Source organism: Pelophylax lessonae (assembly GCF_965119305.1).
Source record: "Pelophylax lessonae genome assembly, chromosome: 11".
Lineage (NCBI taxonomy): Eukaryota > Metazoa > Chordata > Amphibia > Anura > Ranidae > Pelophylax > Pelophylax lessonae.
Window position 1 is genome coordinate 120,734,813 of NC_138778.1, and position 24,482 is coordinate 120,759,294.

A 24,482-nucleotide genomic window follows, 5' to 3' on the forward strand; every position below is an offset into this window, starting at 1 on the left:
GAGGGTAGCTTCTATTGCGGCAGTCGCATTTGTCAAGTTTCATTCCAGACCTCTAAAATACAACATGCTAATGTCATGGGATAAGCCAGTCCAATCCTTGGACAGACTGATTTGTCTGGCACCAAGGGCCAAGTTGACCCTGGCTTCATGCCTCTGGGGTTCAGCTCTGGAGTTGGAAGTATTTCAAGTCCATCCTGTTTATTAGAAGAATACAGCAGATGCCAGCCCGTTGGGCTGAGGGAGGAATCCTGGGCACTCTGCCAGTGCACTGGGTATTGAACGCTGGGGGAATGTCCGCTCTCAATAAACATTCTGGAACCTTAGGAGATTTGGTTGTCTGTGCAATTCTGTATCACTTGAATGCAGGGTGATGTGATTTGGTTTCAGTTAGACAGCACCAAGGCAGTGGCATATATCAACCATCAGGGAGGATCTCAGGTGTGGACAGTTGGCAGACTTCCTGAGCCAGCAGTGTTTGGACCCAAGGGAATGATCCCTACACCCTAAGGTGTGTCAGGATCTTTTTTTTTTTTTTTTTTTTTTTTATATATACAGGTGGGGGAACTCTGAATGTGGCTGTCCCGATCTCTATGTTCAACCACAAACTGATCAGGTTTATCTTTAGGTACAAGGATTCTCAAGACAGAAGAAGTGGATGCTCTGGTGGCCCAATAGTATCCATATACCCTGATTTTTGCCTTTCCTCTCCTGAAAGTCCTTTTACTGCACAGTCCTCCAACCTAGTAAGACTATTGGTGGATGCTCCTTGAGTTCTTCAGATCATCCAGATCTTCTTTCTAAAGGACTGCTTTACCATTCTGCTTTTATGGTCATTATCTTTAACGGTATACCTGTTAAAGCTCAGGTTTTGAGAGACGCTGGCATCTCTGAATCATTTATTCCCCCAAATGGTAAAAGCTAAGCCTTTTAAGGCCTATCACTGTATGTGGAAGGTTTTCACCCCAGGAAATACTTTGTGGGATGTATCCTTGCCTTTTTACAGATGGATCTGGACTAGCATCTTGCTATGTTGCTTTAGAGGCTGTTGGCTTCTCATTTCATGGTTAGGACCTCTGTGCAGGATGTCTTCCATGTGGCTCCCTCTGTTTGTTTCCCTCTGACTTTGTGGGACTTTTTCAATTTTCATTTAAACACCCTTTGAACTTAGGGATTTTTCTCTGTCTCTCTTAACCTTATAGTGGTGTTTCTTGTTGCTCCTCTGCAAGGCGAGTGTCTTGGTTTGGCGGCCTCATCCTAAAAAAGATCTCTTTCTGGTCTTGCACAAGAACAAGGGAGTGTTGAGGCCCTAAACTTCCTTTCTACCTATGGTGGTTTTAGACTTTTACTGCAACCAGCACATTGTTATTCTGTCCCTCTGTCTGACACCAGTTCATCTGGAGATTCACCTCTATTGTCTGTGAGAGTCTACTGCTCATCCACTCTTTCTTCAGAAAGACTGACCTTTTGTCATTCCAGATTGTTGCCGTAAAGAAGAACCAGCTTCTTGTTTCACCATTTATCCATTCAGACAGACCACAATCCAAGCTTATGGTCTCAAGGAGCAGGTTCCAACCTTTCCTGTTCAGGTAAAATATTAGGCTCATTGGCCGCGGGTTTCTTTTTCCCAGATTTGCAAGGCTTCTACCTGGTCTTTCATTCACACAATTTTCTACTTTTACCCGATTGGTGTTCAGGCCCCTTCTGATGCCAGCCTTGGCCTTAAGGTCCTTCAGGTGGCTCTTTGAGCTGCAGGCTGCCCGTGTTCTGTTGTTTTCAGTGGGCTAGTGTTTTGTTGCTGTGTTGTACTTCACATAAAATCCTTTTGTTAGTCAGTTGAAGGACACAGGTTATACCTTTCCTTGTTTATGAGCATGCACTAGGTACTGCTTACTACAAGCTTAGGCATGCTTGAGAGTAAGAGGGTTTTTCCTGGGGTGGCCTATCATTTATTTGTATGTCAGCGTCAATTCCTTCTCTGGGCGGTAGTGTAACAGGTAATGACCTCCTTTGTCCCTCAGTAAAGGATTTTACAGTGAGTACAAAATCATACACAAGTACGTTTTGGACTTGACCCATAATTAAAAACTTCTTGAAGTGCCCAGTGACTCACTTTTTTTTTTTTTTTATTAAATATTACTTCTGGTTTTGACACATTCCTTTTAATTTAAGTCATATCCTTTCTTTTTAATGTAATTTCTAATGCAATTTTATTGAACTTTTCACCATTTTTAGAAGATAGAGAGCAACACCTAGTTTGACAATGTAGCATTTAGAATTTTCTATTATACCTTGAATGTACCTGGAACCTGTGATGTATCAGATGAACTTATGCAGTTATTAAGTACAAGTCATTTTGACAGCTTAACAGTTAAGTTCCTAAATTATTTTTCTAGGGTAAAACCTTCATAGAGGTTACATACATAGTTCTAGTTAGTAAAGTTAAAGACACCAGCCAATCCAGTTCTACCTGTGTAGGTGTGTGTGTGTGTGTGTTCATGGCGATAGTCCTTTCCCATATCCCTGTATATTGTGTTCACTAGGATGCACGTCCAAAAGTCTTTTAAAACTATCAATACTTCCCGCTGACAGCACCAATTGTGGAGGGGCATTCCATATCCTTGCCGCCCTGACAGTGAAATCCTCCTCAGCAGCTTAAATTGTTACTAAACCCAGTACTGTGAAATTTACTATATGTGGTCTCCCACAGTACACAGAATATGAAAATGCAATTATTTTAATTAATACACTGCTCAAAAATTAAAGGAAAACTTTTTATTCAGAGTATAGCATCAAGTCAGTTTAACTCCTGGGAAATTGATCTGGTCAGTTAGGGGGTTGTTAATCAGTTTCAGCTGCTTTGGTGTTAATGAAATTAACAGGTGCACTAAATGGGTAACATTGAGACAAACCCCCAAAACAGGAATGTTTTACGGATGGGGGCCACTGCCTTTTTTTTCTCCCCTGCTCATGATTTATGATTGTTTTTCACTAGTTTTGCATTTAGCTAGGGTCAGTGTCACTACTGGTAGCATGAGGCAATACCTGGAACCTATAGAGGTTGCACAGGCAGTCTAACTCAGCCAGGATGTCACATCAATATGTGCCATTGCCAGAATGTTTGCGGTGTCTCCCAGCACAGTCTCAAGAGCATGGAGAATATTCCAGGGGACAGCCAGTTACTCTAGGTGAGCTGGACAGGGCCGTAGAAGGTCCCTAACCAATCAGCAGGACCTGTACCTGCTCCTTTGTGCAAGGAGGAACAGGATGATCACTGCCAGAGCCCTACAAAATGACCTGCAGCAAGGCCACTGGTGTGAATGTCTCTGTCCAAACAATTAGAAACTGACTTCATGAGGGTGGCCTGAAGGCCCGACGTCCTTTAGTGGGCCCTGTGCTCACTGTCTGCCACTGTGGAGCTCGATTTGGCATTTGCCATTGAACACCAGAATTGGCAGATCTGCCACTGGTGCCCTGTGGTTTTCACAAATGATCAGGTTCACTCTGAGCATGTGTGACAGACGTGAAAGGGTCTGGAGAAGCTTTGGAGAATGTTATGCTGTTATGTAACATCATTTAGCATGACCGGTTTGGTGGTGGTCAGTGATGGTCTGGGAAGGCATATCTATAGAGGGACAAACACACCTCTACAGGCTAGACAATGGCACCCTGACTGACATTAGGTATCAAGATGAAATCCTTGGACCCGTTGTCAGACCCTACACTCTAGCAGTGGGTCCTGGGTTTCTCCTGGTGCATGACAATGCCCAGCCTCATGTGGCAACAGTATGCAGCCAGTTTCTGGAGGATGAAGGAATTGATACCATTGATTAGCCCCACGCTCGTCTGACCTAAATCCAATAGAACACCTCTGGGACATCCGACGCCGCCAGGTTGCGCCTTAGTCTGTTCAGGAGCTCAGTGATGCCCTGGTCCAGATCTGGGAGGAAATTCCCCAGGACACCATCTGCCGTCTCATTAGGAGCATGCCCCGATGTTATCAGGCATGCGTACAAGCACGTGGAAGCCATGCAAACTACTGAGTACCATTTTAAGTGGCTGCAATGAAATTTCAGCCAACTTAACTAGCCTGCTGCATCATTTTTTCACTTTGGTTTTTGGGGTGTCTTTGAATTCAGCCCTCTGTAGGTTGCAAATTTTCATTTCCATCCATCAAACAATGTGGCATCCTTTCGTTCTGAACACATTACCCAGTCCATATCAGTATAGATATCCAGCATGATATTTTACCCCCATTAAGATCTGATATGTTTTCAAAGTGTTCCTTTCATTTTTTGAGCAGTGTATAAACAGCTGAATACCTTTTTCTCATCAGCAGTATATAGTAGTCTTGTAACTTCTATCAGTGTCTGGTTAAAGCTTGTAGGACAAGGTTTCATTCTCCTCTGACTGTCCTATGAGGCTGCAGGACTCCTGACCCTCTATCTGGACAGTGCTTATTGGCCCTGTGCTAATCACATGCACCCTCCAAAGAAAATAAATAAAGCAAACCCCTTAGCAATACACACCAAACTGAGCATGTGCTGGGCGCCCGAAGGCTCTGTTCTATCAGGAGTTGGATTGGGGACTGTAGAGGAAGGGGATGATCAGAGAAGACAGGATCAAACATCCTTTTTACACAGTGCAGATGATTTAACCCACTTAGGTTACAGTGAGTATAATAAGCATGCTTTACTGCATATACAGACTGATTATACTGTTGTGGGTTTAGTAACACTTTAATAAGGTTAAACCTCTTCTCCAATCTTATTGTGCGGTTCTGTGACTTCTTACAGTCCCTGAGACTGAATAGTTTCCCACCTGCGCTGGGATCACCATTGAGATATTTGTATATCGCTATCATATTTCCTTTCAAGCGTCTCTTCTCCAGGGACATTGTTTAGTGTTTTTAGTCATTCCTCGTAACTCCAGGTCCTCCAGTCCCCATATTAATTTTGTTGCCTTTCTCTGGACTTTCTCCAGTTCTAGCACATCCTTCCTGAGGTTTATGTTCTTCATGTTTTGGATAGCTATTGAAACTAAAAATCATATTTATTATCTGCCAGCTCGTCTTTTTAACTAAAATTGCAGATTATAATAACCATTACTTACCAGTCCACTTGTACTCTGTGCCCCATTTGAATGAAATAATGATTGGGTAAATTATTAGTAATAGCAAGTTTTGGTAATGATCTTGTAGTTTGTGCATATGACTGCAGTTGAATCAATAAAATCTGAATCTCATGCTTTAGATACTTTGATCTGCATGAAAGTGAACAGTTTGCTAATACCTGGCACAGTTTCTTCTGCTGCTCATATTCCCACAAGCCACAAACATACTAAAAATTTAACTGGCATCTTAATTTTAAATGTTCCCTAGTTTGTCAGTGGCAGTGATTTGAATGTTAGATTGTAAGTTCCACAGGAACAAAAATTGATGCGAGTACTTTTGCGTTTCAGTGTAAGAAATAATTTAAAAGTTTTATAATCCTAAATATTTAGCCTCCATGCATACAGAAATGTACAGTGTGTTTGCTTATTGCTATTTTGTGGCAGGTTGTATTCTGCATGGATCGGGCCTTAGAGTTAGCTCCTGCCTGCCACCGCTTCAAAATCCTTAAAGCAGAATGTCTGGCGCTGCTTGGCCGTTATCCAGATGCCCAGTCTGTTGCCAGGTAGTGTATACATTAAAACCTTTTCATAACTGCTTTTCATTATGTATGTCTGCTGCCAGTGAACATGTGACAGATGTGCAAGTTAGCCTTAATGTTTGAGTGGTAATTTTAAACTGTGGGTACAGTAGTTTGCTTAAAACCAGATTGCCTGCCAACAAGCGTGTTTATGCATCATCATTGCTGACACTTAGACACAGAATTGAGTAAATAATGTTTCAGTCCTGTAAAAGCCAAAATTTACCATAATGTTGCACCATAACAGGAGTGGCTCGACTGTAAAGCCTGTGTTGAGCAGTACTAAAACTTCTGTGTCAGCTTTTAAAAGAGCTAAACCTTGACAGCTCTTCTAGGGCACCTGTATGTCTATTTAAAAGTAATGAAACAAGAGAGGAAAAGAAAGCTATAAAGCTTCTTCTGCAGTTTATTAGTTTCTTGTTTGTCACTAATCAGCAACTTTTTGAAGGTGTTGTTTTTAGTCTGTCTGCTTATAAGCTATGCCAAGTGTTATGGTAAGGCCTATGTCAGATTCATTGTCTGTGTAGTACATGTAATTTATTAATGAGTACTGTATATTGTGTTTCTTCTAGTGACATCTTACGGATGGACTCTACAAATGCTGATGCTCTATATGTACGGGGTCTCTGTCTCTATTATGAAGACTGTATTGAAAAAGCTGTACAATTCTTTGTGCAGGCCTTGAAAATGTTCCCAGATCACCAGAAAGCTCGACTTGCCTGCAGGGTAGGTGCTGCATCTTTAAATAATCGTGGATATTTTTTTCGCTCATTCTACTGAAGAACTCATGGATTAAAACTTTGTTCTGCATGGGTGTAAGAGCCCATTCAGACTAGCGCGACTTGTCAGGCGACTTGTTAGCCTGACAAGTTGCACTCGATCGCGGTCCATTGAGTAGTACAGGACCCGTTCTAATAGGAGCGACATAAGTCGCTCCGGCTTAGAAAAAGGGTCCTGTACTACTTTGGGGCAACCTCGGAGCGACTTGCATAGACTTCCATTATGTGAAGTCCCTGCAAGTCGCTCCAAAGTCGTGGTGCACGGAACTGACAAGTCGCCTCCCCAAGTCGTGCAGAGTCGTGTCGCCCCAGGGTGAACCGACTCTTAAAATAAGATTTTTGGTTGCAAAATATTTATAAGAAGTTTCCAAAACTTTTATGGAGTCAAAAGAACACCTTATACTAGATGCAAGGGAAGGTGGCATTTTTGGGAGGCATCATCCTCCAAAATAAATTCTGTCCTCCCTAAATGTCCTTACTATCGCATTTCCTGAAGCTCCAACCCTTACCTCATACAGTTTAATTATAAAATCTATACTTGTATAGTATATAATTGTTTTTTAGGCCCTGTTGAATGCAGTAAAATGCTTTCAGGCCAACAGATTGGCTTAGCTGGTTTTCTTTCACTGCCTTTGCAGTAGATCAGTTTACAATAAGGGTAAACATGCAGATGAAGGCCAGCTGTAGTTCCTCTTGAATTGATGCAGTGCCTCATTACTTCAATTATTAAAGAAGCCCGTCACAATAAAAATAGAAACAAGTTGTCACTTTTTTTTTTTTCTAAGGTGCATGCTCCAAGTCGGTTACTCTTGCTTTACTACTTGGTTTATAACTGAGCAGGGAAAGCATGCAGCCAGTAAATGCTCTTGATACCCAATATGTGCATACTTGTTCCAGGTAAGTTTTTTTTTTTTTTTTTTTAACCAATAGTGATAAATGAATTATGAGCTCCTTCAGAAACCAAGTGAGCAAGGGTAGCCCCTTTATTTCCTGACCAGTTCCTTTTAAACTAGTCATGCCATCTGGTCTGACCTACACTTGCAAGTCCTCTCTTACAAGTAAGTCATGTTTCTCTATCGTTCATTGACGGACGCAGTCCTCTGATGCATAGCAGTAGGGTAATACCGCCCCCTACAGGAGTAGGACACTAGGCAGAAAGATTTTCTGGCTACGCCTATTGGCAGTCCCTGGGGACATACCCTCTCTCTTCCTGCATAGGATGTCAGTTTTAATCTGCTTAGTCAGGAGTAAGGACCAAGTTCCTTGCTGGGATCTTTGGTCCTGGCATAGAAGTCATTTTTCTCTATCGCTCATTGACAGACGTAGTCCTCGGTGATACAGCACCTTCGGGTTATGTTGCCTCCACAGGAGTAGGACTAGACAGGAAATAAAATGCTCTGGCCACACCCTAGGGGCAGTCCCAGAGGGTATATCCTCTCTCTCTCTGCCTCAGCAAATCAGTTTTTTTCTGTCTAGTCAGGAGTAAGGACCTAGATACCTTGCTGGGATCTTCGGTCCTGGCAGGATTTTTTTCTTAGAAAATAATTTTTTAAGACAGCTTTTTTTCTCCAGTGTTCCTGTGAGATCTTCAAGCAAGAAAGCTGAACTGGGCGACGGGCTGGATGTTGAGATCCAGTGGTCACCCCAGTTCAGCCTACGAGCGCGTGCAGGCCATAGCTCCGCGCTGGGTCGGCCGCGACATAGTCCCACTGGACGGGGACTGACCCTGCGAGTTAAACGTCTCGCTGAAACGCCAATGACCATGAGTCACGGCGCCCGTATTGGTCGACAGCCCTCCTACCTCGGTGGAGAGGGGTACTGTCAGGAGTTGGCGCCCGCCTGGTTCCGGTATGGTGAGTAGTATGTTCCCCCTTTCCCCCTGACGGGTCTTGTGGTGAACGCGGGCCCCTCTCTGTAATGGTAAGGATGGGTTCCCCTCTATCCTACAACATGTCACAGATCCCCCTAATTGAGTGTGATTTTTGTGTACAAGAAGCCAGGAGGCTTGGTTTGGGAGCTGACAATCTAATTGTAAAGATGTGTAAATGATTGTAGTCAGTGGCAGTACTAGAACTTTACTGTGATAGTATAAGGTATCCTACCTGTCAGTAGCCACAGGGCGATGTCTATACATGTATACTGCATTCCAGATCATTCCTCCAGCTAAGCAGCGGACCGCATACGACCCGCTAGGGTCCGGTACCTCCGACCACGCTGACCACCATGAGGGTGAAGGGTTGTGAGGCCGAGATCCTTCTGCAGACATGCCGCTATTCTGTGCAGGCCGCCGCCATTGTCTGGTAGATCGCACGAGGCCGCCATTTTGGTGTAGCCTCGTGTCTCCAGCATGGGGGCGGCCATGTTTGAGGTGACTCAAACACCTCATGGAGCCAGGGGGAGGAGCCGGCAGGCGTGTTAAGGGGCGGAGCCGCCTCTTTTACCCAGGAAATAGGGCCAAAGACTTCCTGTCTGTAACAAGACAAGCACTGAGCAAGCTGATGAAAACTTCTGTGCATCAGGGATGAGCCTTGGGGTCTGTCTCTCTCTGTGGGGTCCAAAAAGGCAGGTAACACTGAGGGGCGCTGTTGCGACTGGGGGACACAAAAAAAAAAAAAAAAAGTTTTTTTTTTTTTTTTACTTTGTCATTTTTTGTCGCTGGCAAGTGTCTTGTATAATCATTGACCCTGCCGCATAGGTATCCCCACCTGATCCCCTCAAGGTGGCCGCAGGACCCTCCAGTACCCCACTTGTTTTTAATGCATTATCGGCAATTTTGGAGTCTTTGGTATCCCGGGTGGAGGTGGCCTGTCAGGGACGGGGGTCAAGTAGCGACCCCCGCCTACCCCTATTGTTTATCGGATACTTCAGATACGGATTCGGAACTGGTCAATGCAGTTGCAGGTCCCTCTTAGGGGGCTGTTGTCTCAGGTAATATCTCCTCAGCAGTGAGGAGCACGTTTCTGCCTCCGCCATAGCACAAGAGTGGTGGATGCACTAGTTGTGTCCGTCTGGGAAACCTTTAGTCTTGAGGTTACACCGGCAGAGGTAGCTGAGACTGAGATTCCTTTTTGGTACTTGTTAGCCTACCAAAAGGGCGAAGGATTTTCCTTTACCCAAATGGGGTCGTTTTGAAACGAACCCCTGTTATTTCCAAACGCATGGCTAGGTGCTATCCGTTTGAGGAATTCCTCTTTATAGGATAGACGGTACCACCTGCTGTCTTGCTACAGACTGTTAGGATAAAAAGACCTCGTAACTAAGGACGACCTTCCTTTTCTGCTCCATATAGAGTTGTTCGTTCCGCGAGGGCGGGCGATAAGGCGAAACCCTCCAAAGCCCCTTTAGAGGGGTTTCAAAGGGCGCTGGTCGGGTAAACAGAGTCCGGCTCAGCCAAGCCTGAAGAATATAGCCTGATGCGCCCCTACCCATCTCTGGGGTGGGGGGGGGATGTCTTCACCGGTTTCTGGAGGACACAGGATCGAGTTTCGATCACTTCCACCGGTGCGATTCTGCCCTTCTAACATTGAACGGTTTCAGGGGTTCTATTCGAACCTATTCACAATGCCCAGGAAAGAGGGCAAGGTGCGTCCAAATCTGGACTTGGGAAGAAATAGAGTCCATCTGTACAGTGGTGGCCTCCCTGCATAAAAGAGATTTCCTGGCGTCCATAGACATATAGGATGCCTATCTTTATATCCCCATCATCGCAGGACATCAGCGTTTTTTCGCTTTCCCAAAGATCATCCCTGGTTCCCACCAGGAGACTGAACTATCTGGGCCTAAGGTTGGATACATCCTGGGCAAGAGAGTTTCTCCTTGCTGGGAAACTCCAGAAGGTTCAGTCAACGATTCAGATGTTGCTGTCTGTCAATTGGCTGGGACTGATGGTGGCCTTCTTAGAGGCAGTACCGTATACCCAGTCTCATACCCGAATTCTCCTGAAGGAGATTCTTTTTTAATGGAATCAGAATTCCGATTCCCTGGACAATCTGATCCGGTTGAGCGAGCGGACCAGGAAGTCTCCGATGCTCAACCAGGGGAAGTCATTTCTTCCGATAGTATCCAGATTACCAATAAGGGTATCGGAACTGAGAGCGATCAGATTTTGTCTGATTTACTGGATCGAGCAGCTCTAGAGCAGCCCGATTCGGATCCAATCGCATATGGCCTCTTCATCCAGAGGTTTTTTCCCTAGCTGTCCCTTCATTGGGACATCCCGGATGTGGATCTGTTGGCACCTTGGCCTAACAGGAAGGTGCGGAGGTTTGTAGCTCGCGCCACGATCCTCTAGCGGACGCAGCAGAAATGCTGATCGCCCCGTGGGGGCAGTATCAGCTACGGCATGCCTTCCATCCTCTCAAGTTGCTGCGGGAACTTCTTCGCAGGATAGAGGTGGAGGGAATTCCAGTTATTCTGGAAATTCTGGATTGACCTCGTCAAGCCTGGTACGCCGACTTGGCGAGGCTAGTCGCGGACGCTCCTTGGAGACTTCCTCTCAGGGAGGATTTGCGGTCTCAGGGACCGATCTTCCATCTTGCTTTACAGTCGCTGGCTTAATGGCCTGGCCATTGAGACCCAGGTACTGAAGGACAAGGGAGTGTCAGCTTCAGTTATTCCTACCTCCAAGTTAAAGCAAGGAAAGCGACTTCCAGCACATGGAAGTCTTATATTGCATGGTGTGAATCTATTGGATTTCCCCCACAGACCTATTCGGTGACCCGAATTTTGGTCTGTCTGCAACAAGGGGTTGAGCAGAAACTATCCTTGAGCACGATCAAGGGTCAGGTTTTCGGCGTTAGCAATCTTCTTTCAAGAAACCTTTGGCTAATCATTCCTTGGTGCGGAATTTCAACCAGGGGGTGCGACATCTGGCTCCGCCAGTGCGCGCACCCTTACCGCCTGGTATCTTAATTTAGTGTGGTCGGTTCTTCAGAAACTTCTCTTTGAAGATATTAGGGAGATTCCCTTGCTTACATTCCCAGAAGGTGGCCTTCTTGGTGGCCATTACTTCTCTACGCAGGGTGTCAGAACTGGCCGCATTATCCTGTCGTTCCCCAGATCTGGTGGTTCATAGGGATAAGGTGGTTCTTCTTCCGAATCCATCCTTCCTTCCTAAAGTGGTTTTCGTAAGACGGACTCACTTTTTGTGATCACGGATAGCCCTTGAAGGGGGTTGCCTGTGTCTGCCGCGACCATATCTACATGGATCAGTCAGACGGTGGTACAGGCTTATTCTATTAAGGGTCGGAATCCTCCGTTCCCTGTTAGGGCGCACTTCACTCGAGCGCTCAGTACTTCCTGGGCCTTTCGCCATCAGGCGTCAGTGGTCCAGGTATGTAAAGCGGCCACCTGGTCGTCGGTACATACCTTTACAAAATTTTATAAAATTGATGTGATGGCATCGGCGGATGCCTCATTTGGCCGCAAGGTTTTGCAGGCCGCAATTTGAGGAGACCGGTGGTCTACCTCGAGGGTTTTTTTCTGTTTGAAAATTTTTTTGTTGAGTCTCATCATTAAGGATGAGCATTGTAAACTTCTAGTTGGCACCGGTTGGGCCTTCTAGATTTGGATTTGATTTCCATTTTCCCACCCCTCATTTGTGATACTGCTCTGGGACTTCCCGAAGGTGCTGTATCACCGAGGACTACGTCTGTCAATGAGCGATAGAGAAAAATGGATTTTTGTAAAATCTTACCGTAAAATCCTTTTCTCTTAGCTCATTGACAGACGTAGTACCCGCCCCTCTGTTTTTTTGAGTTGGGTTGGGTTAAATTCTCTAAAGACTGCTTTTATGACATAACTGATTTGCTGAGGCAGAGAGAGAGAGGATATACCCTCTGGGACTGCCCCTAGGGTGTGGCCAGAGCATTTTATTTCCTGTCTAGTCCTACTCCTGTGGAGGCAACATAACCCGAAGGTGCTGTATCACCGAGGACTACGTCTGTCAATGAGCTAAGAGAAAAGGATTTTACGGTAAGATTTTACAAAAATCCATTTTTTTTATGTAGATTTTTTTTTAGCTAGTCTTTTTTTTTCTCTGAATCGTTTTTCCTGTGAGATCTTCTTGCAATTATGCCGTGCTGGTCGAGAGACTGGGCCCCCATATTCCAGTGGTCACCCCAGTCTGGCCAGCGAGTGCGTGCAGGTCTTAGCTCCGCGCTGGGTCGGGCGTGACATAGTCCCGCTGGACGGGGACTGGCCCTGCGAGTTAAACGACTCGCCAGGATGCACACGGCAGGGTCTAGGCTGATGTTGCAGCATTTCTATTTGGCCGACAGCCCCCTACTCCGGTGGCGTGGGGGTCCTGTCCTGAGATGGCACCCGCCTGTGTTCCTGGTATGGTGACCAAGTCTTTTCGCAAGTCTGACTTGCTCTTTGTGCTCACGGATGGCCGAAGAGAGGGCTGCCTGCGTCTGCTGCGACTATTTCCAGATGGATCAGACAGACAGTGGTGCAGGCTTATTCCATTAAGGGTCAGGTTCCAGCTTTCCCTGTCAAGGCGCACTCTATTAGGGCGCTTAGTGCTTCCTGGGCTTTTCACCATCAGGCATCTGTGCTTCAGGTGTGCAAGGCGGCGACTGGGTAGTCTGTTCACACCTTTACCAAATTTTATAAGGTGGATGTGATGGCATCTGCGGATGCCTCCTTTGGCCGCAAGGTTTTGCAGTCCGCGGTTTAGGGGGCCCCTTGGCCTTCCTTGAGGGTGTTCTTCTGTTTTTTTTTTTTTTTTCCAGGTAGACCTCATCTGGTTGTTCTGATGAGTCCTGTGTTGCCTGGTTGGCCATGTTGGCCTTGGGGACTGTTTTTTTTCTTTGTTCTGCTATTCCCACCCCTCATTTTGGTACTGCTTTGGGACGTCCCTACTGATATGCATCAGAGGACTGCGTCCGTCAATGAACGATCGAGAAAACTGGATTTTTTTACTTACCGTAAAATCCTTTTCTCTTAGGTTCCTTGACGGACGCAGTACCCACCCCTCTAATTTTTTGAGTGGGTTGGTGTGCTTTTCTCTGACACTGCTTTGCTACAAAACAGACATCCTATGCAGAAAGAGAGAGGGTATACCCCCAGGGACTGTACATAGGCGTAGTTCTTTCCGCCTAGTGTCCTACTCCTGTAGGGGGCGGTATTACCCTACTGATATGCATCAGAGGACTGCATCCGTCAATGAACCTAAGAGAAAAGGATTTTACGGTACGTCAAAAATCCAGGTATTTCATAAAGAGATGTAGGCATTACAAAGGTTCGAAATCTACTAAAGACTACATCTGCTGGCATACCAGTACCAAAGTGGATATAGTGGTCAGAGGTGTCCCTGAATTATTTTTTTCACCTTGTTTGTGAATTCTGTGCGTAATACTTATGCACTTAAAGCCCAACGCCATTATTTTTCTTAAAGTGTGCCTTCAATGCTTAATCCAAAAATGTTCTTCACGGTACTTCTGTTTTGCCATAGATTATCCTCAGTCTTCCAGGTTAAAGGATGCCCAGCATTACTGAACCTGGAAAATTGAGGAAAGTCTGTGAGTGCAGAGCATCATTGCCTTGACACTTAAGCAGGTCCCCCCACAACAGTATAATGATTTAAAGGGTGGCAATGCAGTCATATCATCAGCACCGCTGCCTGAATCATTCATCCCTGCTTACCACCGGGAAAAAATCCAAAGAGAGAGAACCTAGCACATCTCCAAACCAGACAGAAAAAGGTTGAAAAAAAAAAAAATCCTCTTGATAGATATAGAGGGCAAATTTACACCACATTACATACTGATAAGTGTATTCTGACGCTAGACTAGTCTTCTCGCTGTCAGAGTACAATAGCACAGCGGGGAGGTTTCTGTCATTCACCTCGAATGTGTGGATGCCTGAATCGGGTCATTTTTTTTTTCATGTTCAAAAACAGACTCCTCTATGGGGACCTTAAGGCTGGGTTCACACTAGCTGCGGCTCACAGCATGGGATCTGGTGCATGTCTGTTCACCAATTCATGTGCAAATCAGGTCCAAATTTTCACACTTGAAATGGACCACAAGATGCACGGGACCCTTTTGCAATTCGGACTGCGGCCGGCCCAGATATGCGTGAACTGATTTCATTGAGAGCTGGTCACACTCTCCTGTCAAGCGAATTGGATGTGGAGGAAATCCACATTTAATTCGCATAAATGTGAACCTAGACTAAAGGATAAGTTCACTTTTGTAACCTGTTAAATGTTCCACCCATTTTTTTGCAGCCGCAGCCTCCCGGCGACAGTGAGCAGGGGGTCTTCTCCTCACACCTGCTGTCACAATTTGAAAATGGCACAGCTGTGCGGCGCTCCGTTCACACGGCCGCATCATTTGTTCACACTTTCCTGCCATTGCAGCTGGACCATTTGTAGTCCTCAATGAACACTTGAGTTTTTTGGTTACAGAATACAGTAAAGAACTTGTGCGCAGAACTGACAGGCTTTCTTTAGTGACTAGTTTTTTTTTTATATACAGAATTTTAATCTAATGCCTCTCTACATTTTAGAATGCTAAAGCCTTAAAAGCAAAAAAAGAAGAGGGCAACCAGGCATTCAAGGAGGGCAACTATGATATGGCCTACAGACTTTACTCAGAAGCACTCAGCATAGACCCCAACAATATCAAAACAAATGCCAAACTGTACTGTAATCGAGGCACTGTCAATGCAAAGGTAAGCACTGAATGGAAGGTATCTTGTGTACTTCAAATACTTGGCACAGACCATCTAGTTGTTACCTGATCCTGCTATCGTGGATAGAAGTTATGGAATTTGTTTTCACAGATATAAATTAAACTTAAAGCAAAAAAAAAAATGTTGGTAATAGTCTTATATATACTGCTCAAAAAAATGAAAGAAAAACACTTTGAAACCACATTAGATCTCAGTGGGATATGGACTGGGTAATGTGTTAGGAAGGAAAGGATTCCACATCGTTTGATGGAAATAAAAATGATCAACCTACAGGGGGCTGAATTCAAAGACAACCCGAAAATCAAAGTGAAAAAATGATGCAGCAGGCTAGTCCATTTTGCTGAAATTTCATTGCAGCAACTGAAAATGGTACTCAGTAGTTTGTATGGCTCCCACGTGCTTGTATGCATGCCTGACAACGTCGAGGTATGCAGATGATGGGATGATGGATGGTGTCTTGGGGTTTTTCCTCCCAGATCTGAACCAGGGCATCACTGAGCTCCTTAACAGACTGAGGTGCAACCTGGCTATGTTGGATCGACCGAAACATAATGTCCCAGTCCAGAGGTGTTCTATTGGATTTAGGTCAGGCGAGTGTGGAGCCATTCAGTGGTATCAATTAGGGATCGACCGATATTGTTTTTTTAGGATCAGCCACCCTTCAGGCTGATATTAGGTGCCGATTTTCTGTGCATTTAAATGTTTTATTTTTACGCTGTCCTTTTTTTTTTATTTTTTATTTTTTTTATCACTTTTATTGCTGTCACAAGGAATGTAAACATCACTTGTGACAGTAATAGGCAGTGATAGGTACTCTTTATGGAGGGATCTGGGGTCTATAAGACTCAAAACCCCTCCTCTGCACTTAAAGCATTCAAAATGCCAAGTTTGGCTGTTTTGAACACAGTCATTTTTTAAAAATCTGGCGCCTTTAAGACTCCAGTTACCGGAAGTAATATCATGACATCGCTTCTGGGTTACTACATCGGAGAGCCGATCCCCGTGGAGAAGGAGACCTGGGCGGAGCGGCGGGGGGAGGAGGCTGATTAGCCATGTCGTTGGTTATTACAAGAAAGCCGACTGTCGACTCGAAAAAACGGTTCCAGGGTAATGCCTGTAGCTGCTCGCATTACTTCGGTACAACCACTTGAAGCAATATCGACCACATCGGCAGGTTTGTGACCGATACTTCAAAAAAAGTAAATATCGGCCCCACTGATAATCGGTCGATCCCTCGTATTCCTTCATCCTCCAGGAACTGGCTGTATACTCTCGCCACATGAGGCCGGGCATTGTTGTGCACCAGGAGGAACCCAGGACCCACTGCACCAGCGTAAGGTCTGACAATGGGTTCAAGGATTTCATCCTGCTAACTAATGGCAGTTAGGGTGCTTTTGTCTAGCCTGTAGAGGTCTGTGCATTCCCCAATGCATTCCTCAATGGATATGCCTCCCCAGACCATCACTGATGGTCTTCTTCAGACCCTTTCACGTCTGTCACATGTACTCAGGGTGAACCTGCTCTCATCTGTGAAAAGCACAGGGCGCCAATGTCGGACCTGCCAATTCTTGTGTTCAATGACAAATGCCACTTGAGCTCCACAGGGTCCGCTAGAGGACGTCAGGCCACCCTCATGAAGTCTGTTTCTGATTGTTAGCTCAGAAACATTCACACCAGTGGCCTGTTGGAGGTAATTTTGTAGGGCTCTGCCAGTTGTCACCCGGTTCCTCCTTGCACAAAGTAGCAGATACTGGTCCTGCTGATGAGTTACGGACCTTCTACAGCCCTGTCTAGCTCTCCTAGAGTAACTGCCTGTCTCCTGGAATCTCCTCCATGCTCTTGAGACTGTGCTGGGAGACAAGGCAAATCTTCTGGCAATTGCACATATTGATGTACCATCCTGGAGGAGTTAGACTGCCTTTGCAACCTCCTATAGAGTCCAGGTATCGCCTCATGCTACCAGTAGTGACACTGACCCTAGCCACATGCAAAACTAGTGAAACACAGTCAGAAAAGGTGAGTACGGAACAAAATGTCAGTGGCCTCCACCTGTTAAACCATTCATGTTTTGGAGGTTTTCTCATTGTTGCCCATCTAGTGCACCTGTTCATTTCATTAATACCAAAGCAGCTGAAACTGATTACCAACCCTCTCTGCTACTTTTACAAACAAGGTTGCTCTTTATTGAAAGAATCAGAATTAAACAACAGTATACAACAAACATGTAGCCATTGGCCAGCAGCATAGACAGATGGGAGAAACCAGTGCGCTAGTAGCGCCCGAGTAAGCATGGTGGGGAAACATTGCATACATATAGCAACAGAAAATACAGAAAGCAGTAAATAGGTACAGAACCGGCAGATAAGTGAGCCAAATAGCAGCAAGGAGAAGTGGAGCTAAACCGCACCATCCACCCAGGACTGCCAAATCTTTTCGTATTTGTGGGGACCGTTTCTATTAATGTAAATAAGTTTGTACAGAGGGAGAGCCCCGTTCACAAGGGCCCCCTCTCTGCTACTTAAATGACCAGGTCAATATCCCAGGAGTTTAATTGACTTGATGCTATACTCGGATTAAAAAGTGCACCTTTAATTTCTCTTACGTCCTCCGACAGTCGCCGCCTCTTCATATTCGTCACATATGGGGTATTAGACTTTGCTCCGAAGGAGTAGCTAGGCAACAGAATATGTTAACAATAAAGCTTTAACATATCCCACCCTCAAGGGGTGGTCCCCTCAGTCAATACCCTCCTACTTCCTGCAACCATATCTCAGTTTTAATGTCTAGCTTGTCAGGAGTGGCTGGCTCTCTCTGTGCTGGGACTTTCTGTCCCAGACTCTTTCTTCTTTTTAATATTTTGTTTGAGTTTTTCTCTCTACCTTTATTTAGCTGTTATTTTGTCAGCGTTAGTTAGTTCTTCGGACGAAGAGGATCATGCGGACTGGGTCTCGGGCTGATCCCCCTGGTCGCAGGTCGTGGGTCAGTGGCTTCCCAGTCTGCCATCGAGCGTTCAGCCAGGTAACGCTCCTGGCATAGTGAACGACCCATCCCTGTTCGGTGCAGGGATGATTGGTGAGGTGGCTACCTCACTGGACGCTGTGCGGTTTCTTAACCCCCATTTTGTGCGTCTTGAATTGCGACTCTCCCTGCCTCATGTGCAGCGGCTTGTTCGCCTGTGCGGGTCCCCCACGCCATGTGAGGTAAGTGTATTTATGTGGGGACCTGTCTGTCTGGGGGGGTGTCAGTCTGGGACTGTGTAACCTGCCTCTATTCACACTGCTTGTCTCCCTATCTCTCGGCTGCATGCTGTGGGCTGCAAGGGGGGGGGGGGGAGCTGTATGACACTGTGTGTGTCAGACTGGTCAGTGTGAGAAGCTGTGTGCTGTGGGGCATGTTTTTTTTGGCATGTTTGGGCATATACAGCGATCGCTGCGGCGATCTGACATGTATTCTTATATTGGAATGTAATGTGTGTTTTAATGCACTGTGGAGCGGCGGTTTCGGCGCCAAACGACGCCATTTTGCCTACACCCGCTCCGGCCGCATGGTTTACATGCATGGCGGCCATTTTCTTGTAGCCTCCATAGGCTTACATAGAGCGCCCTGGCAGCATCACTTCCTCTTTCCAGGAACACCGATCGAGGCAGCAGCAGCGGCGAGGGTCTCCTCAGGTTTTATCCTTCTGTTCTTGCTATCCATTGCCTGTGTTCAGTTTGCATATTCCCTGTGGGGGTCTCATTGTGCTTGAGTGTGGTGCGGTGGGCTGCGCTTGCCGCGCTTGCTTAAAAGGGGCAGTTAACCCTTGGTTGTCTGGCATTACAGGGGCAATGGATTCTCAGGAGGGCAAATTTCCTACAGTATTGGTGGAAAGCCAGGGGACCGCTGTTTCCCCCCCAGGGGGGGATTTAGCCACTATTGTGGCTGGCCTTGCTGCTCAGGTGCAAATGCTGGTGGCTGCTCAATCTACTAAAAGGCCCAGAGTTGCTCTTTCCTCTGATTCTGAGGGTGAAGGTGATGGGGCTGTTCTGGCAGGGGCCTCCTTATCGGGGTCCCGCTCCTCTCTTGATCTAGTGGGGTCTGAGGTGGAGGCTGAAGTTGAGGGGGTTGATAATTCTCCCCCTGGCTCGCCTGAAGAGCTTGCAATCATGGATGAGTTGATTGCTTCCATTAAGCAAACGCTGCGTTTGCAGGACGAAGTGTGTCCCCCCGCTGCCTTGGCGGCTTATGGGACGCAGAGAAAACGCAGGACGCCGCAGGTTTTTCCCTGCAATGCTGATTTTCAGCGCGCTGTTAAGGATCAATGGCGCGATCTGCGCAAACCTTTTGCGGTACCAGGTAAATTCAAGCTGCGTTATCCTTTTTCGCCTGCCACTGATGAAAGGTGGTGTGTGCCTCCACCAGTGGATCATGCAATTGCGGTTTTGAACAAAGCCACTGCGATTCCTGCAGAGGGTTCCCCTGTTTTCCGTGATGCCACGGATAGGAGACTGGAGTCTCTTGCCCGTCATACTTATTCTGTTACGGGTTCTACGCTTAAGGCTCTGTTTGCTTCTCTCATGGCGGCCCAGGCGATCGCAAGTTGGACGCAGATGCTTAGGCGCGTCCTAGTGGCCGACTCGGCCTCGCCGGCGACCCTGGATATGGTGGATCAGATCCACCAGGGTGTCATGTATCTGTGTGATGCGGACCTGGACCTGATTCCGTTGGCTGCACGTGTGCACAGCGTGGCGGTGTTGTCTCGCCGCCTGGTTTGGTTAAAATGTTGGTCGGTGGACCAATCTTCATGTAAGACCTTAGCCAATCTGCCTTATGATGGGTCTCGCCTTTTTGGGGAGTCCCTGGATGTGTTGATTAAGGGGATCACCGGGGGTAAGAGCACTCTCTTGCCCCATTTCCCCAAGGCTAAGGGGGCTTCTGGGAAGAAGCATGCTAATTTTCGGCCCCCTCAGGGGTCCTTTCGTGCCTTTCGGCCGCACTACAAGGGCAAACCGTTCAAAGGTCAAGGCTCTCAGAAGAAGCCCTGGTCTGGTAAACAGAAGTCCGGCCAATCCGGACCTGCAGCCCATAGCAGTTCGGCCTGAAGGGGCGCCCTCACCCAGTTTTGGGGTGGGGGGACGCTTGCTCGGTTTTCTTCAGCCCTGGTTGGCCCGTGTGCGGGACAGATGGGTTCTGGAAATCGTTCGATCTGGTTACAAGATCGAGTTTCTCTCTCGGCCGGAGAGCAGATTTTTTCCCTCAAATCTTCAACTGTCTCCAGAGCGCTTGCGGGACCTGCACCTGGCGGTGCGGGACCTGAGGGCTCAGGGAGTGGTGGTTCCGGTGCCTCATCGGGACAGGTTTCGGGGGTTTTATTCCAATCTGTTCACCGTGCCCAGAAAGGAGGGCAAGGTTCGTCCGATTCTGGACTTGAAGGCTCTGAACCGCTCTGTGCGGGTTCGCAAGTTCCGCATGGAATCCCTGCGGTCGGTGGTGGCTGCCCTGGTTCCGGGGGAATTCATGGCCTCCATCGATTTGAAGGATGCGTACCTTCACATCCCCATATTCGAGGGTCATCAGAGGTACCTTCGATTTGCCATTGCGGAGGATCACCACCAGTTCGTGGCGTTGCCCTTTGGTCTCGCCTCGGCTCCGCGGGTCTTCACCAAGGTGCTTGCACCGGTTCTGGCATTATTGAGGGCCCAGGGCGTTTCTGTCCTGGGGTATCTGGACGACATTCTGGTTCGGTCTGCGACCAGCCAGGGTCTGGAGGAGGACCTGTCTGTCACGATGCAAACTCTGCAGGAGTTTGGTTGGACGATAAATTTTCCAAAGTCGACACTGAGTCCGTCGGTTCGTCTCCCCTATCTGGGAATGATACTGGACTCGGTGCAGGCGAAGGTCTTCCTGCCGGAAGACAAACTCAGGACTCTCCGGGAGGAAGTCAGGTCCCTCAGGGACGTTCCGAACTCGTCTCTGCGGACGTGTATGAGATGTCTGGGATTGATGGTCTCGGCCTTCGAGGCGATTCCTTTCGCACAGTTTCACACGCGGGGTCTCCAAGCGGAGATCCTGTCCAGGTGGGACGGGCGACCTCAATCTCTGGATCTTCAAATCTCGTTGAGTCTTCGCACCAGGGAAAACCTTCTGTGGTGGCTCCAGTCCCCGTTGGTGTCCGGGGGCAAGTCGTTTCGTCCGATCTCGTGGACGGTAATCACCACGGATGCCAGCCTGTCGGGCTGGGGTGGAGTTCTGGGCGTTCTGTCCGCTCAGGGGACTTGGTCGGAGGGGGAGTCTTCCCTTCCGATCAACATTCTGGAATTGCGTGCGATAAGTCTCTGTCTTCATCGCTGGACGGACCGGCTGCAGGGTTGCCCGGTTCGGGTGCAGACGGACAATGCCACGGCGGTGGCCTACATCAACCACCAAGGGGGCACCAGGAGTGCCCGAGCGGCTCGAGAAGTGGCCGACATTCTGTCTTGGGCCGAGACTCATGTCCCGGCGATAACGGCGGTTCACATTCCGGGAGTGGAGAACTGGCAGGCGGACTATCTGAGTCGCCAGACCCTGGATCAGGGGGAATGGTCTCTCCATCCGGCTGTCTTCCAGACGTTGTGCGCGAAGTGGGGTCTTCCAGATGTGGACCTGTTCGCGTCTCGCCTCAACAACAAGGTGAAGAGGTTCGTGGCAAGGACGCGCGACCCTCGGGCAGACGCGTCGGACGCGTTAGTGGCCCCGTGGCATCAGTACAGGCTGATGTACGCGTTTCCACCGATTCAGTTGCTGTCCAGGTTCCTTCGCAGGTTACACTCGGAACGCAACACGGTGATTCTTGTGGCACCGGACTGGCCTCGCCGGTCCTGGTACGCAGACCTTGTGAATCTGGCGGTCGACGCCCCGTGGCGTCTGCCTCTTCGAGACGATCTACTGTCTCAAGGACCGATATACCATCCTGCTTTACAGTCGCTGGCTTTGACAGCCTGGCTGTTGAGACCGAGGTCCTGAAGGAGAGGGGTCTCTCTCCAGAGGTCGTTCATACTTTGATCAACGCAAGGAAATCTTCCTCGGGGAAGGTTTATTACCGTACTTGGAAGGCCTATTTTGCCTGGTGTGAGTCCGGGGGGTTTTCACCCCGCACGTACTCGGTGTCCCGTGTGCTGTCTTTCCTTCAAACGGGTGTTGATCAGCGTTTGGCGCTGGCTATGATAAAGGGTCAGGTGTCTGCTCTGGCCGTTCTGTTTCAACGTCCCGTGGCTTCCAACCCATTGGTTGGCACCTTTGTTCAGGGTGTGCGGCATCTGGTTCCCCCGAGGCGGGATCCTCTGCCCCCTTGGGACTTGAATCTCATTCTATCTGTGTTACAACGTGCTCCTTTTGAACAGATCAGGGAGATCTCGTTGTCTATGTTGTCCAAAAAGGTCGCCTTTTTGGTGGCGATCACTTCGGCTCGCAGAGTGTCGGAGCTGGCGGCTTTGTCCTGCAAGTCTCCGTACCTGGTTATTCATTTGGATAAGGTGGTCTTGCGACCTAATCCTTCTTTTCTTCCGAAACGAGTTTCGGAATTCCATCTTAATGAGGATATTGTCTTGCCTTCGTTGTGCACGAAGCCTAAACATCCAAAGGAGGTGAGATTGCACTCTCTGGATGTTGTTCGGGCGATAAGGGTTTACCTTAAATCGACGGAGTCTTTTCGAAAGACGGACTCCTTGTTTGTTCTTCCAGAGGGTCCTCGGAAGGGCATGGCGGCTTCGGCCTCTACCATCGCCAAATGGATCAGGCAGACCATTGAACAGGCCTATGCTTTGCAGGGGAAGGTTCCCCCTGTGCCTGTGAAGGCGCACTCTACTAGATCTCTGAGTACGTCTTGGGCCTGTCGTCATGGGGCTTCTGTAGCCCGTGTGTAAGGCGGCGACTTGGTCGACCGTGCACACTTTCACAAAATTCTACAAAGTAGATGTTCAGGCATCGGCGGATGCTTCCTTTGGCCGCAAGGTTCTTAGTGCGGCTGTTCCCTAGGGTCCCTTGTTGGGGACTCCTGGCTGTTGGGATAAGTTTTGTATCCCCTGGTTTTTTTGTCTTTTCCTGGGTTGTTGCTCCTGTTGAGCACTTGTTTTTTGCTGTTGCCCAGCTGGTTTCCTTCCTTTGGTAAGGTTCCTTCTTTGATGCGGAGACTGCGTTGCCTTTCGGCGCGGATGCGTTTCCCACCCCTCATGTTTGCACTGCTTTGGGACGTCCCTATATGTGACGAATATGAAGAGGCGACGACTGTCGGAGGACGTAAGAGAAAACAGAATTTTTGTAAAATCTTACCTGTAAAATTCCTTTCTCTGAGTCCTCCGACAGTCGCCGCCCCCGCCCCTCTTTTGGGGTTTGATTGTATACTCTACTGCTATTCCACTAAAACTGAGATATGGTTGCAGGAAGTAGGAGGGTATTGACTGAGGGGACCACCCCTTGTGGGTGGGATATGTTAAAGCTTTATTGTTAACATATTCTGTTGCCTAGCTACTCCTTCGGAGCAAAGTCTAATACCCCATATGTGACGAATATGAAGAGGCGGCGACTGTCGGAGGACTCAGAGAAAGGAATTTTACAGGTAAGATTTTACAAAAATTCCGTTTTTTTTTTTTAAGTGTATAACTGGAAAGGGCATTGCACATCTAAAAGGATGCCAGCATGAAGCTTTTATTTTACAATGCTGAGACCAATCATGTAATTGTAGCAGGCAAACTTAGTTTTGTTGAATTTTTACTGTTCCAAATCTATGTTCTTGCAAGAAGTATGAGCAATTTCTTGTCAAATATTTTTACTGTGTAATTCTCATGTCTCTGATTGGCTGATGAATCAAGTAGCCAACAATAAATTGGGAATGAAAAAAAGGCCTTCAAATTGCTCCATGGAAATGGTTGCATGCACAAACAAGAGGCCTCTTATCCTAATCATACAGTACAGGCTGAGTGTTCATGGACCCTGGATTATAGGCTCGTACTTTAAGATGATTGGGCATTTGCAAAGTTTTTAAGGACATGCCCCCAGGGCACTTCCCCTTTAACCTTACCTTTTTCTGTGAGTCTTCAGTTTTTTTGCTAGTGTCCTAAGGTGATGAACATCCTCTCCCTTATGGACTCTTAGGCTGGCCATACATGGGACGAAATCTGAAAGAATTTTCTTTAAAAAATCAGAAATTTTGTGTGTTTTGTGATTCGGTAGTGTCACCATTGATTTTTAATTTTGACCAACCAAGCCTTCAATTTCACCTCGTATAGCTACAGAAAATATTTTTTTAGGCTGGGAATCTTCCTTACTTTCCCAAAATTTTCTTTTCTTGCACTCATGCGCA

At 47.2% G+C, this 24,482-nt stretch overlaps 1 protein-coding gene across 1 annotated transcript in view; it reads left to right on the plus strand.

The window, feature by feature from the left end:
• DNAJC7 (DnaJ heat shock protein family (Hsp40) member C7) overlaps positions 1 to 24,482 on the plus strand; it is a 178,448-nt gene that overhangs the window by 111,793 nt on the left and 42,173 nt on the right. Inside the window, exons 6-8 of the mRNA XM_082271507.1 lie at positions 5,554 to 5,672; positions 6,260 to 6,413; positions 14,981 to 15,145. Coding sequence (XP_082127633.1) covers positions 5,554 to 5,672; positions 6,260 to 6,413; positions 14,981 to 15,145 — 438 coding nt within the window. The remainder of the gene's footprint in view (positions 1 to 5,553; positions 5,673 to 6,259; positions 6,414 to 14,980; positions 15,146 to 24,482) is intronic.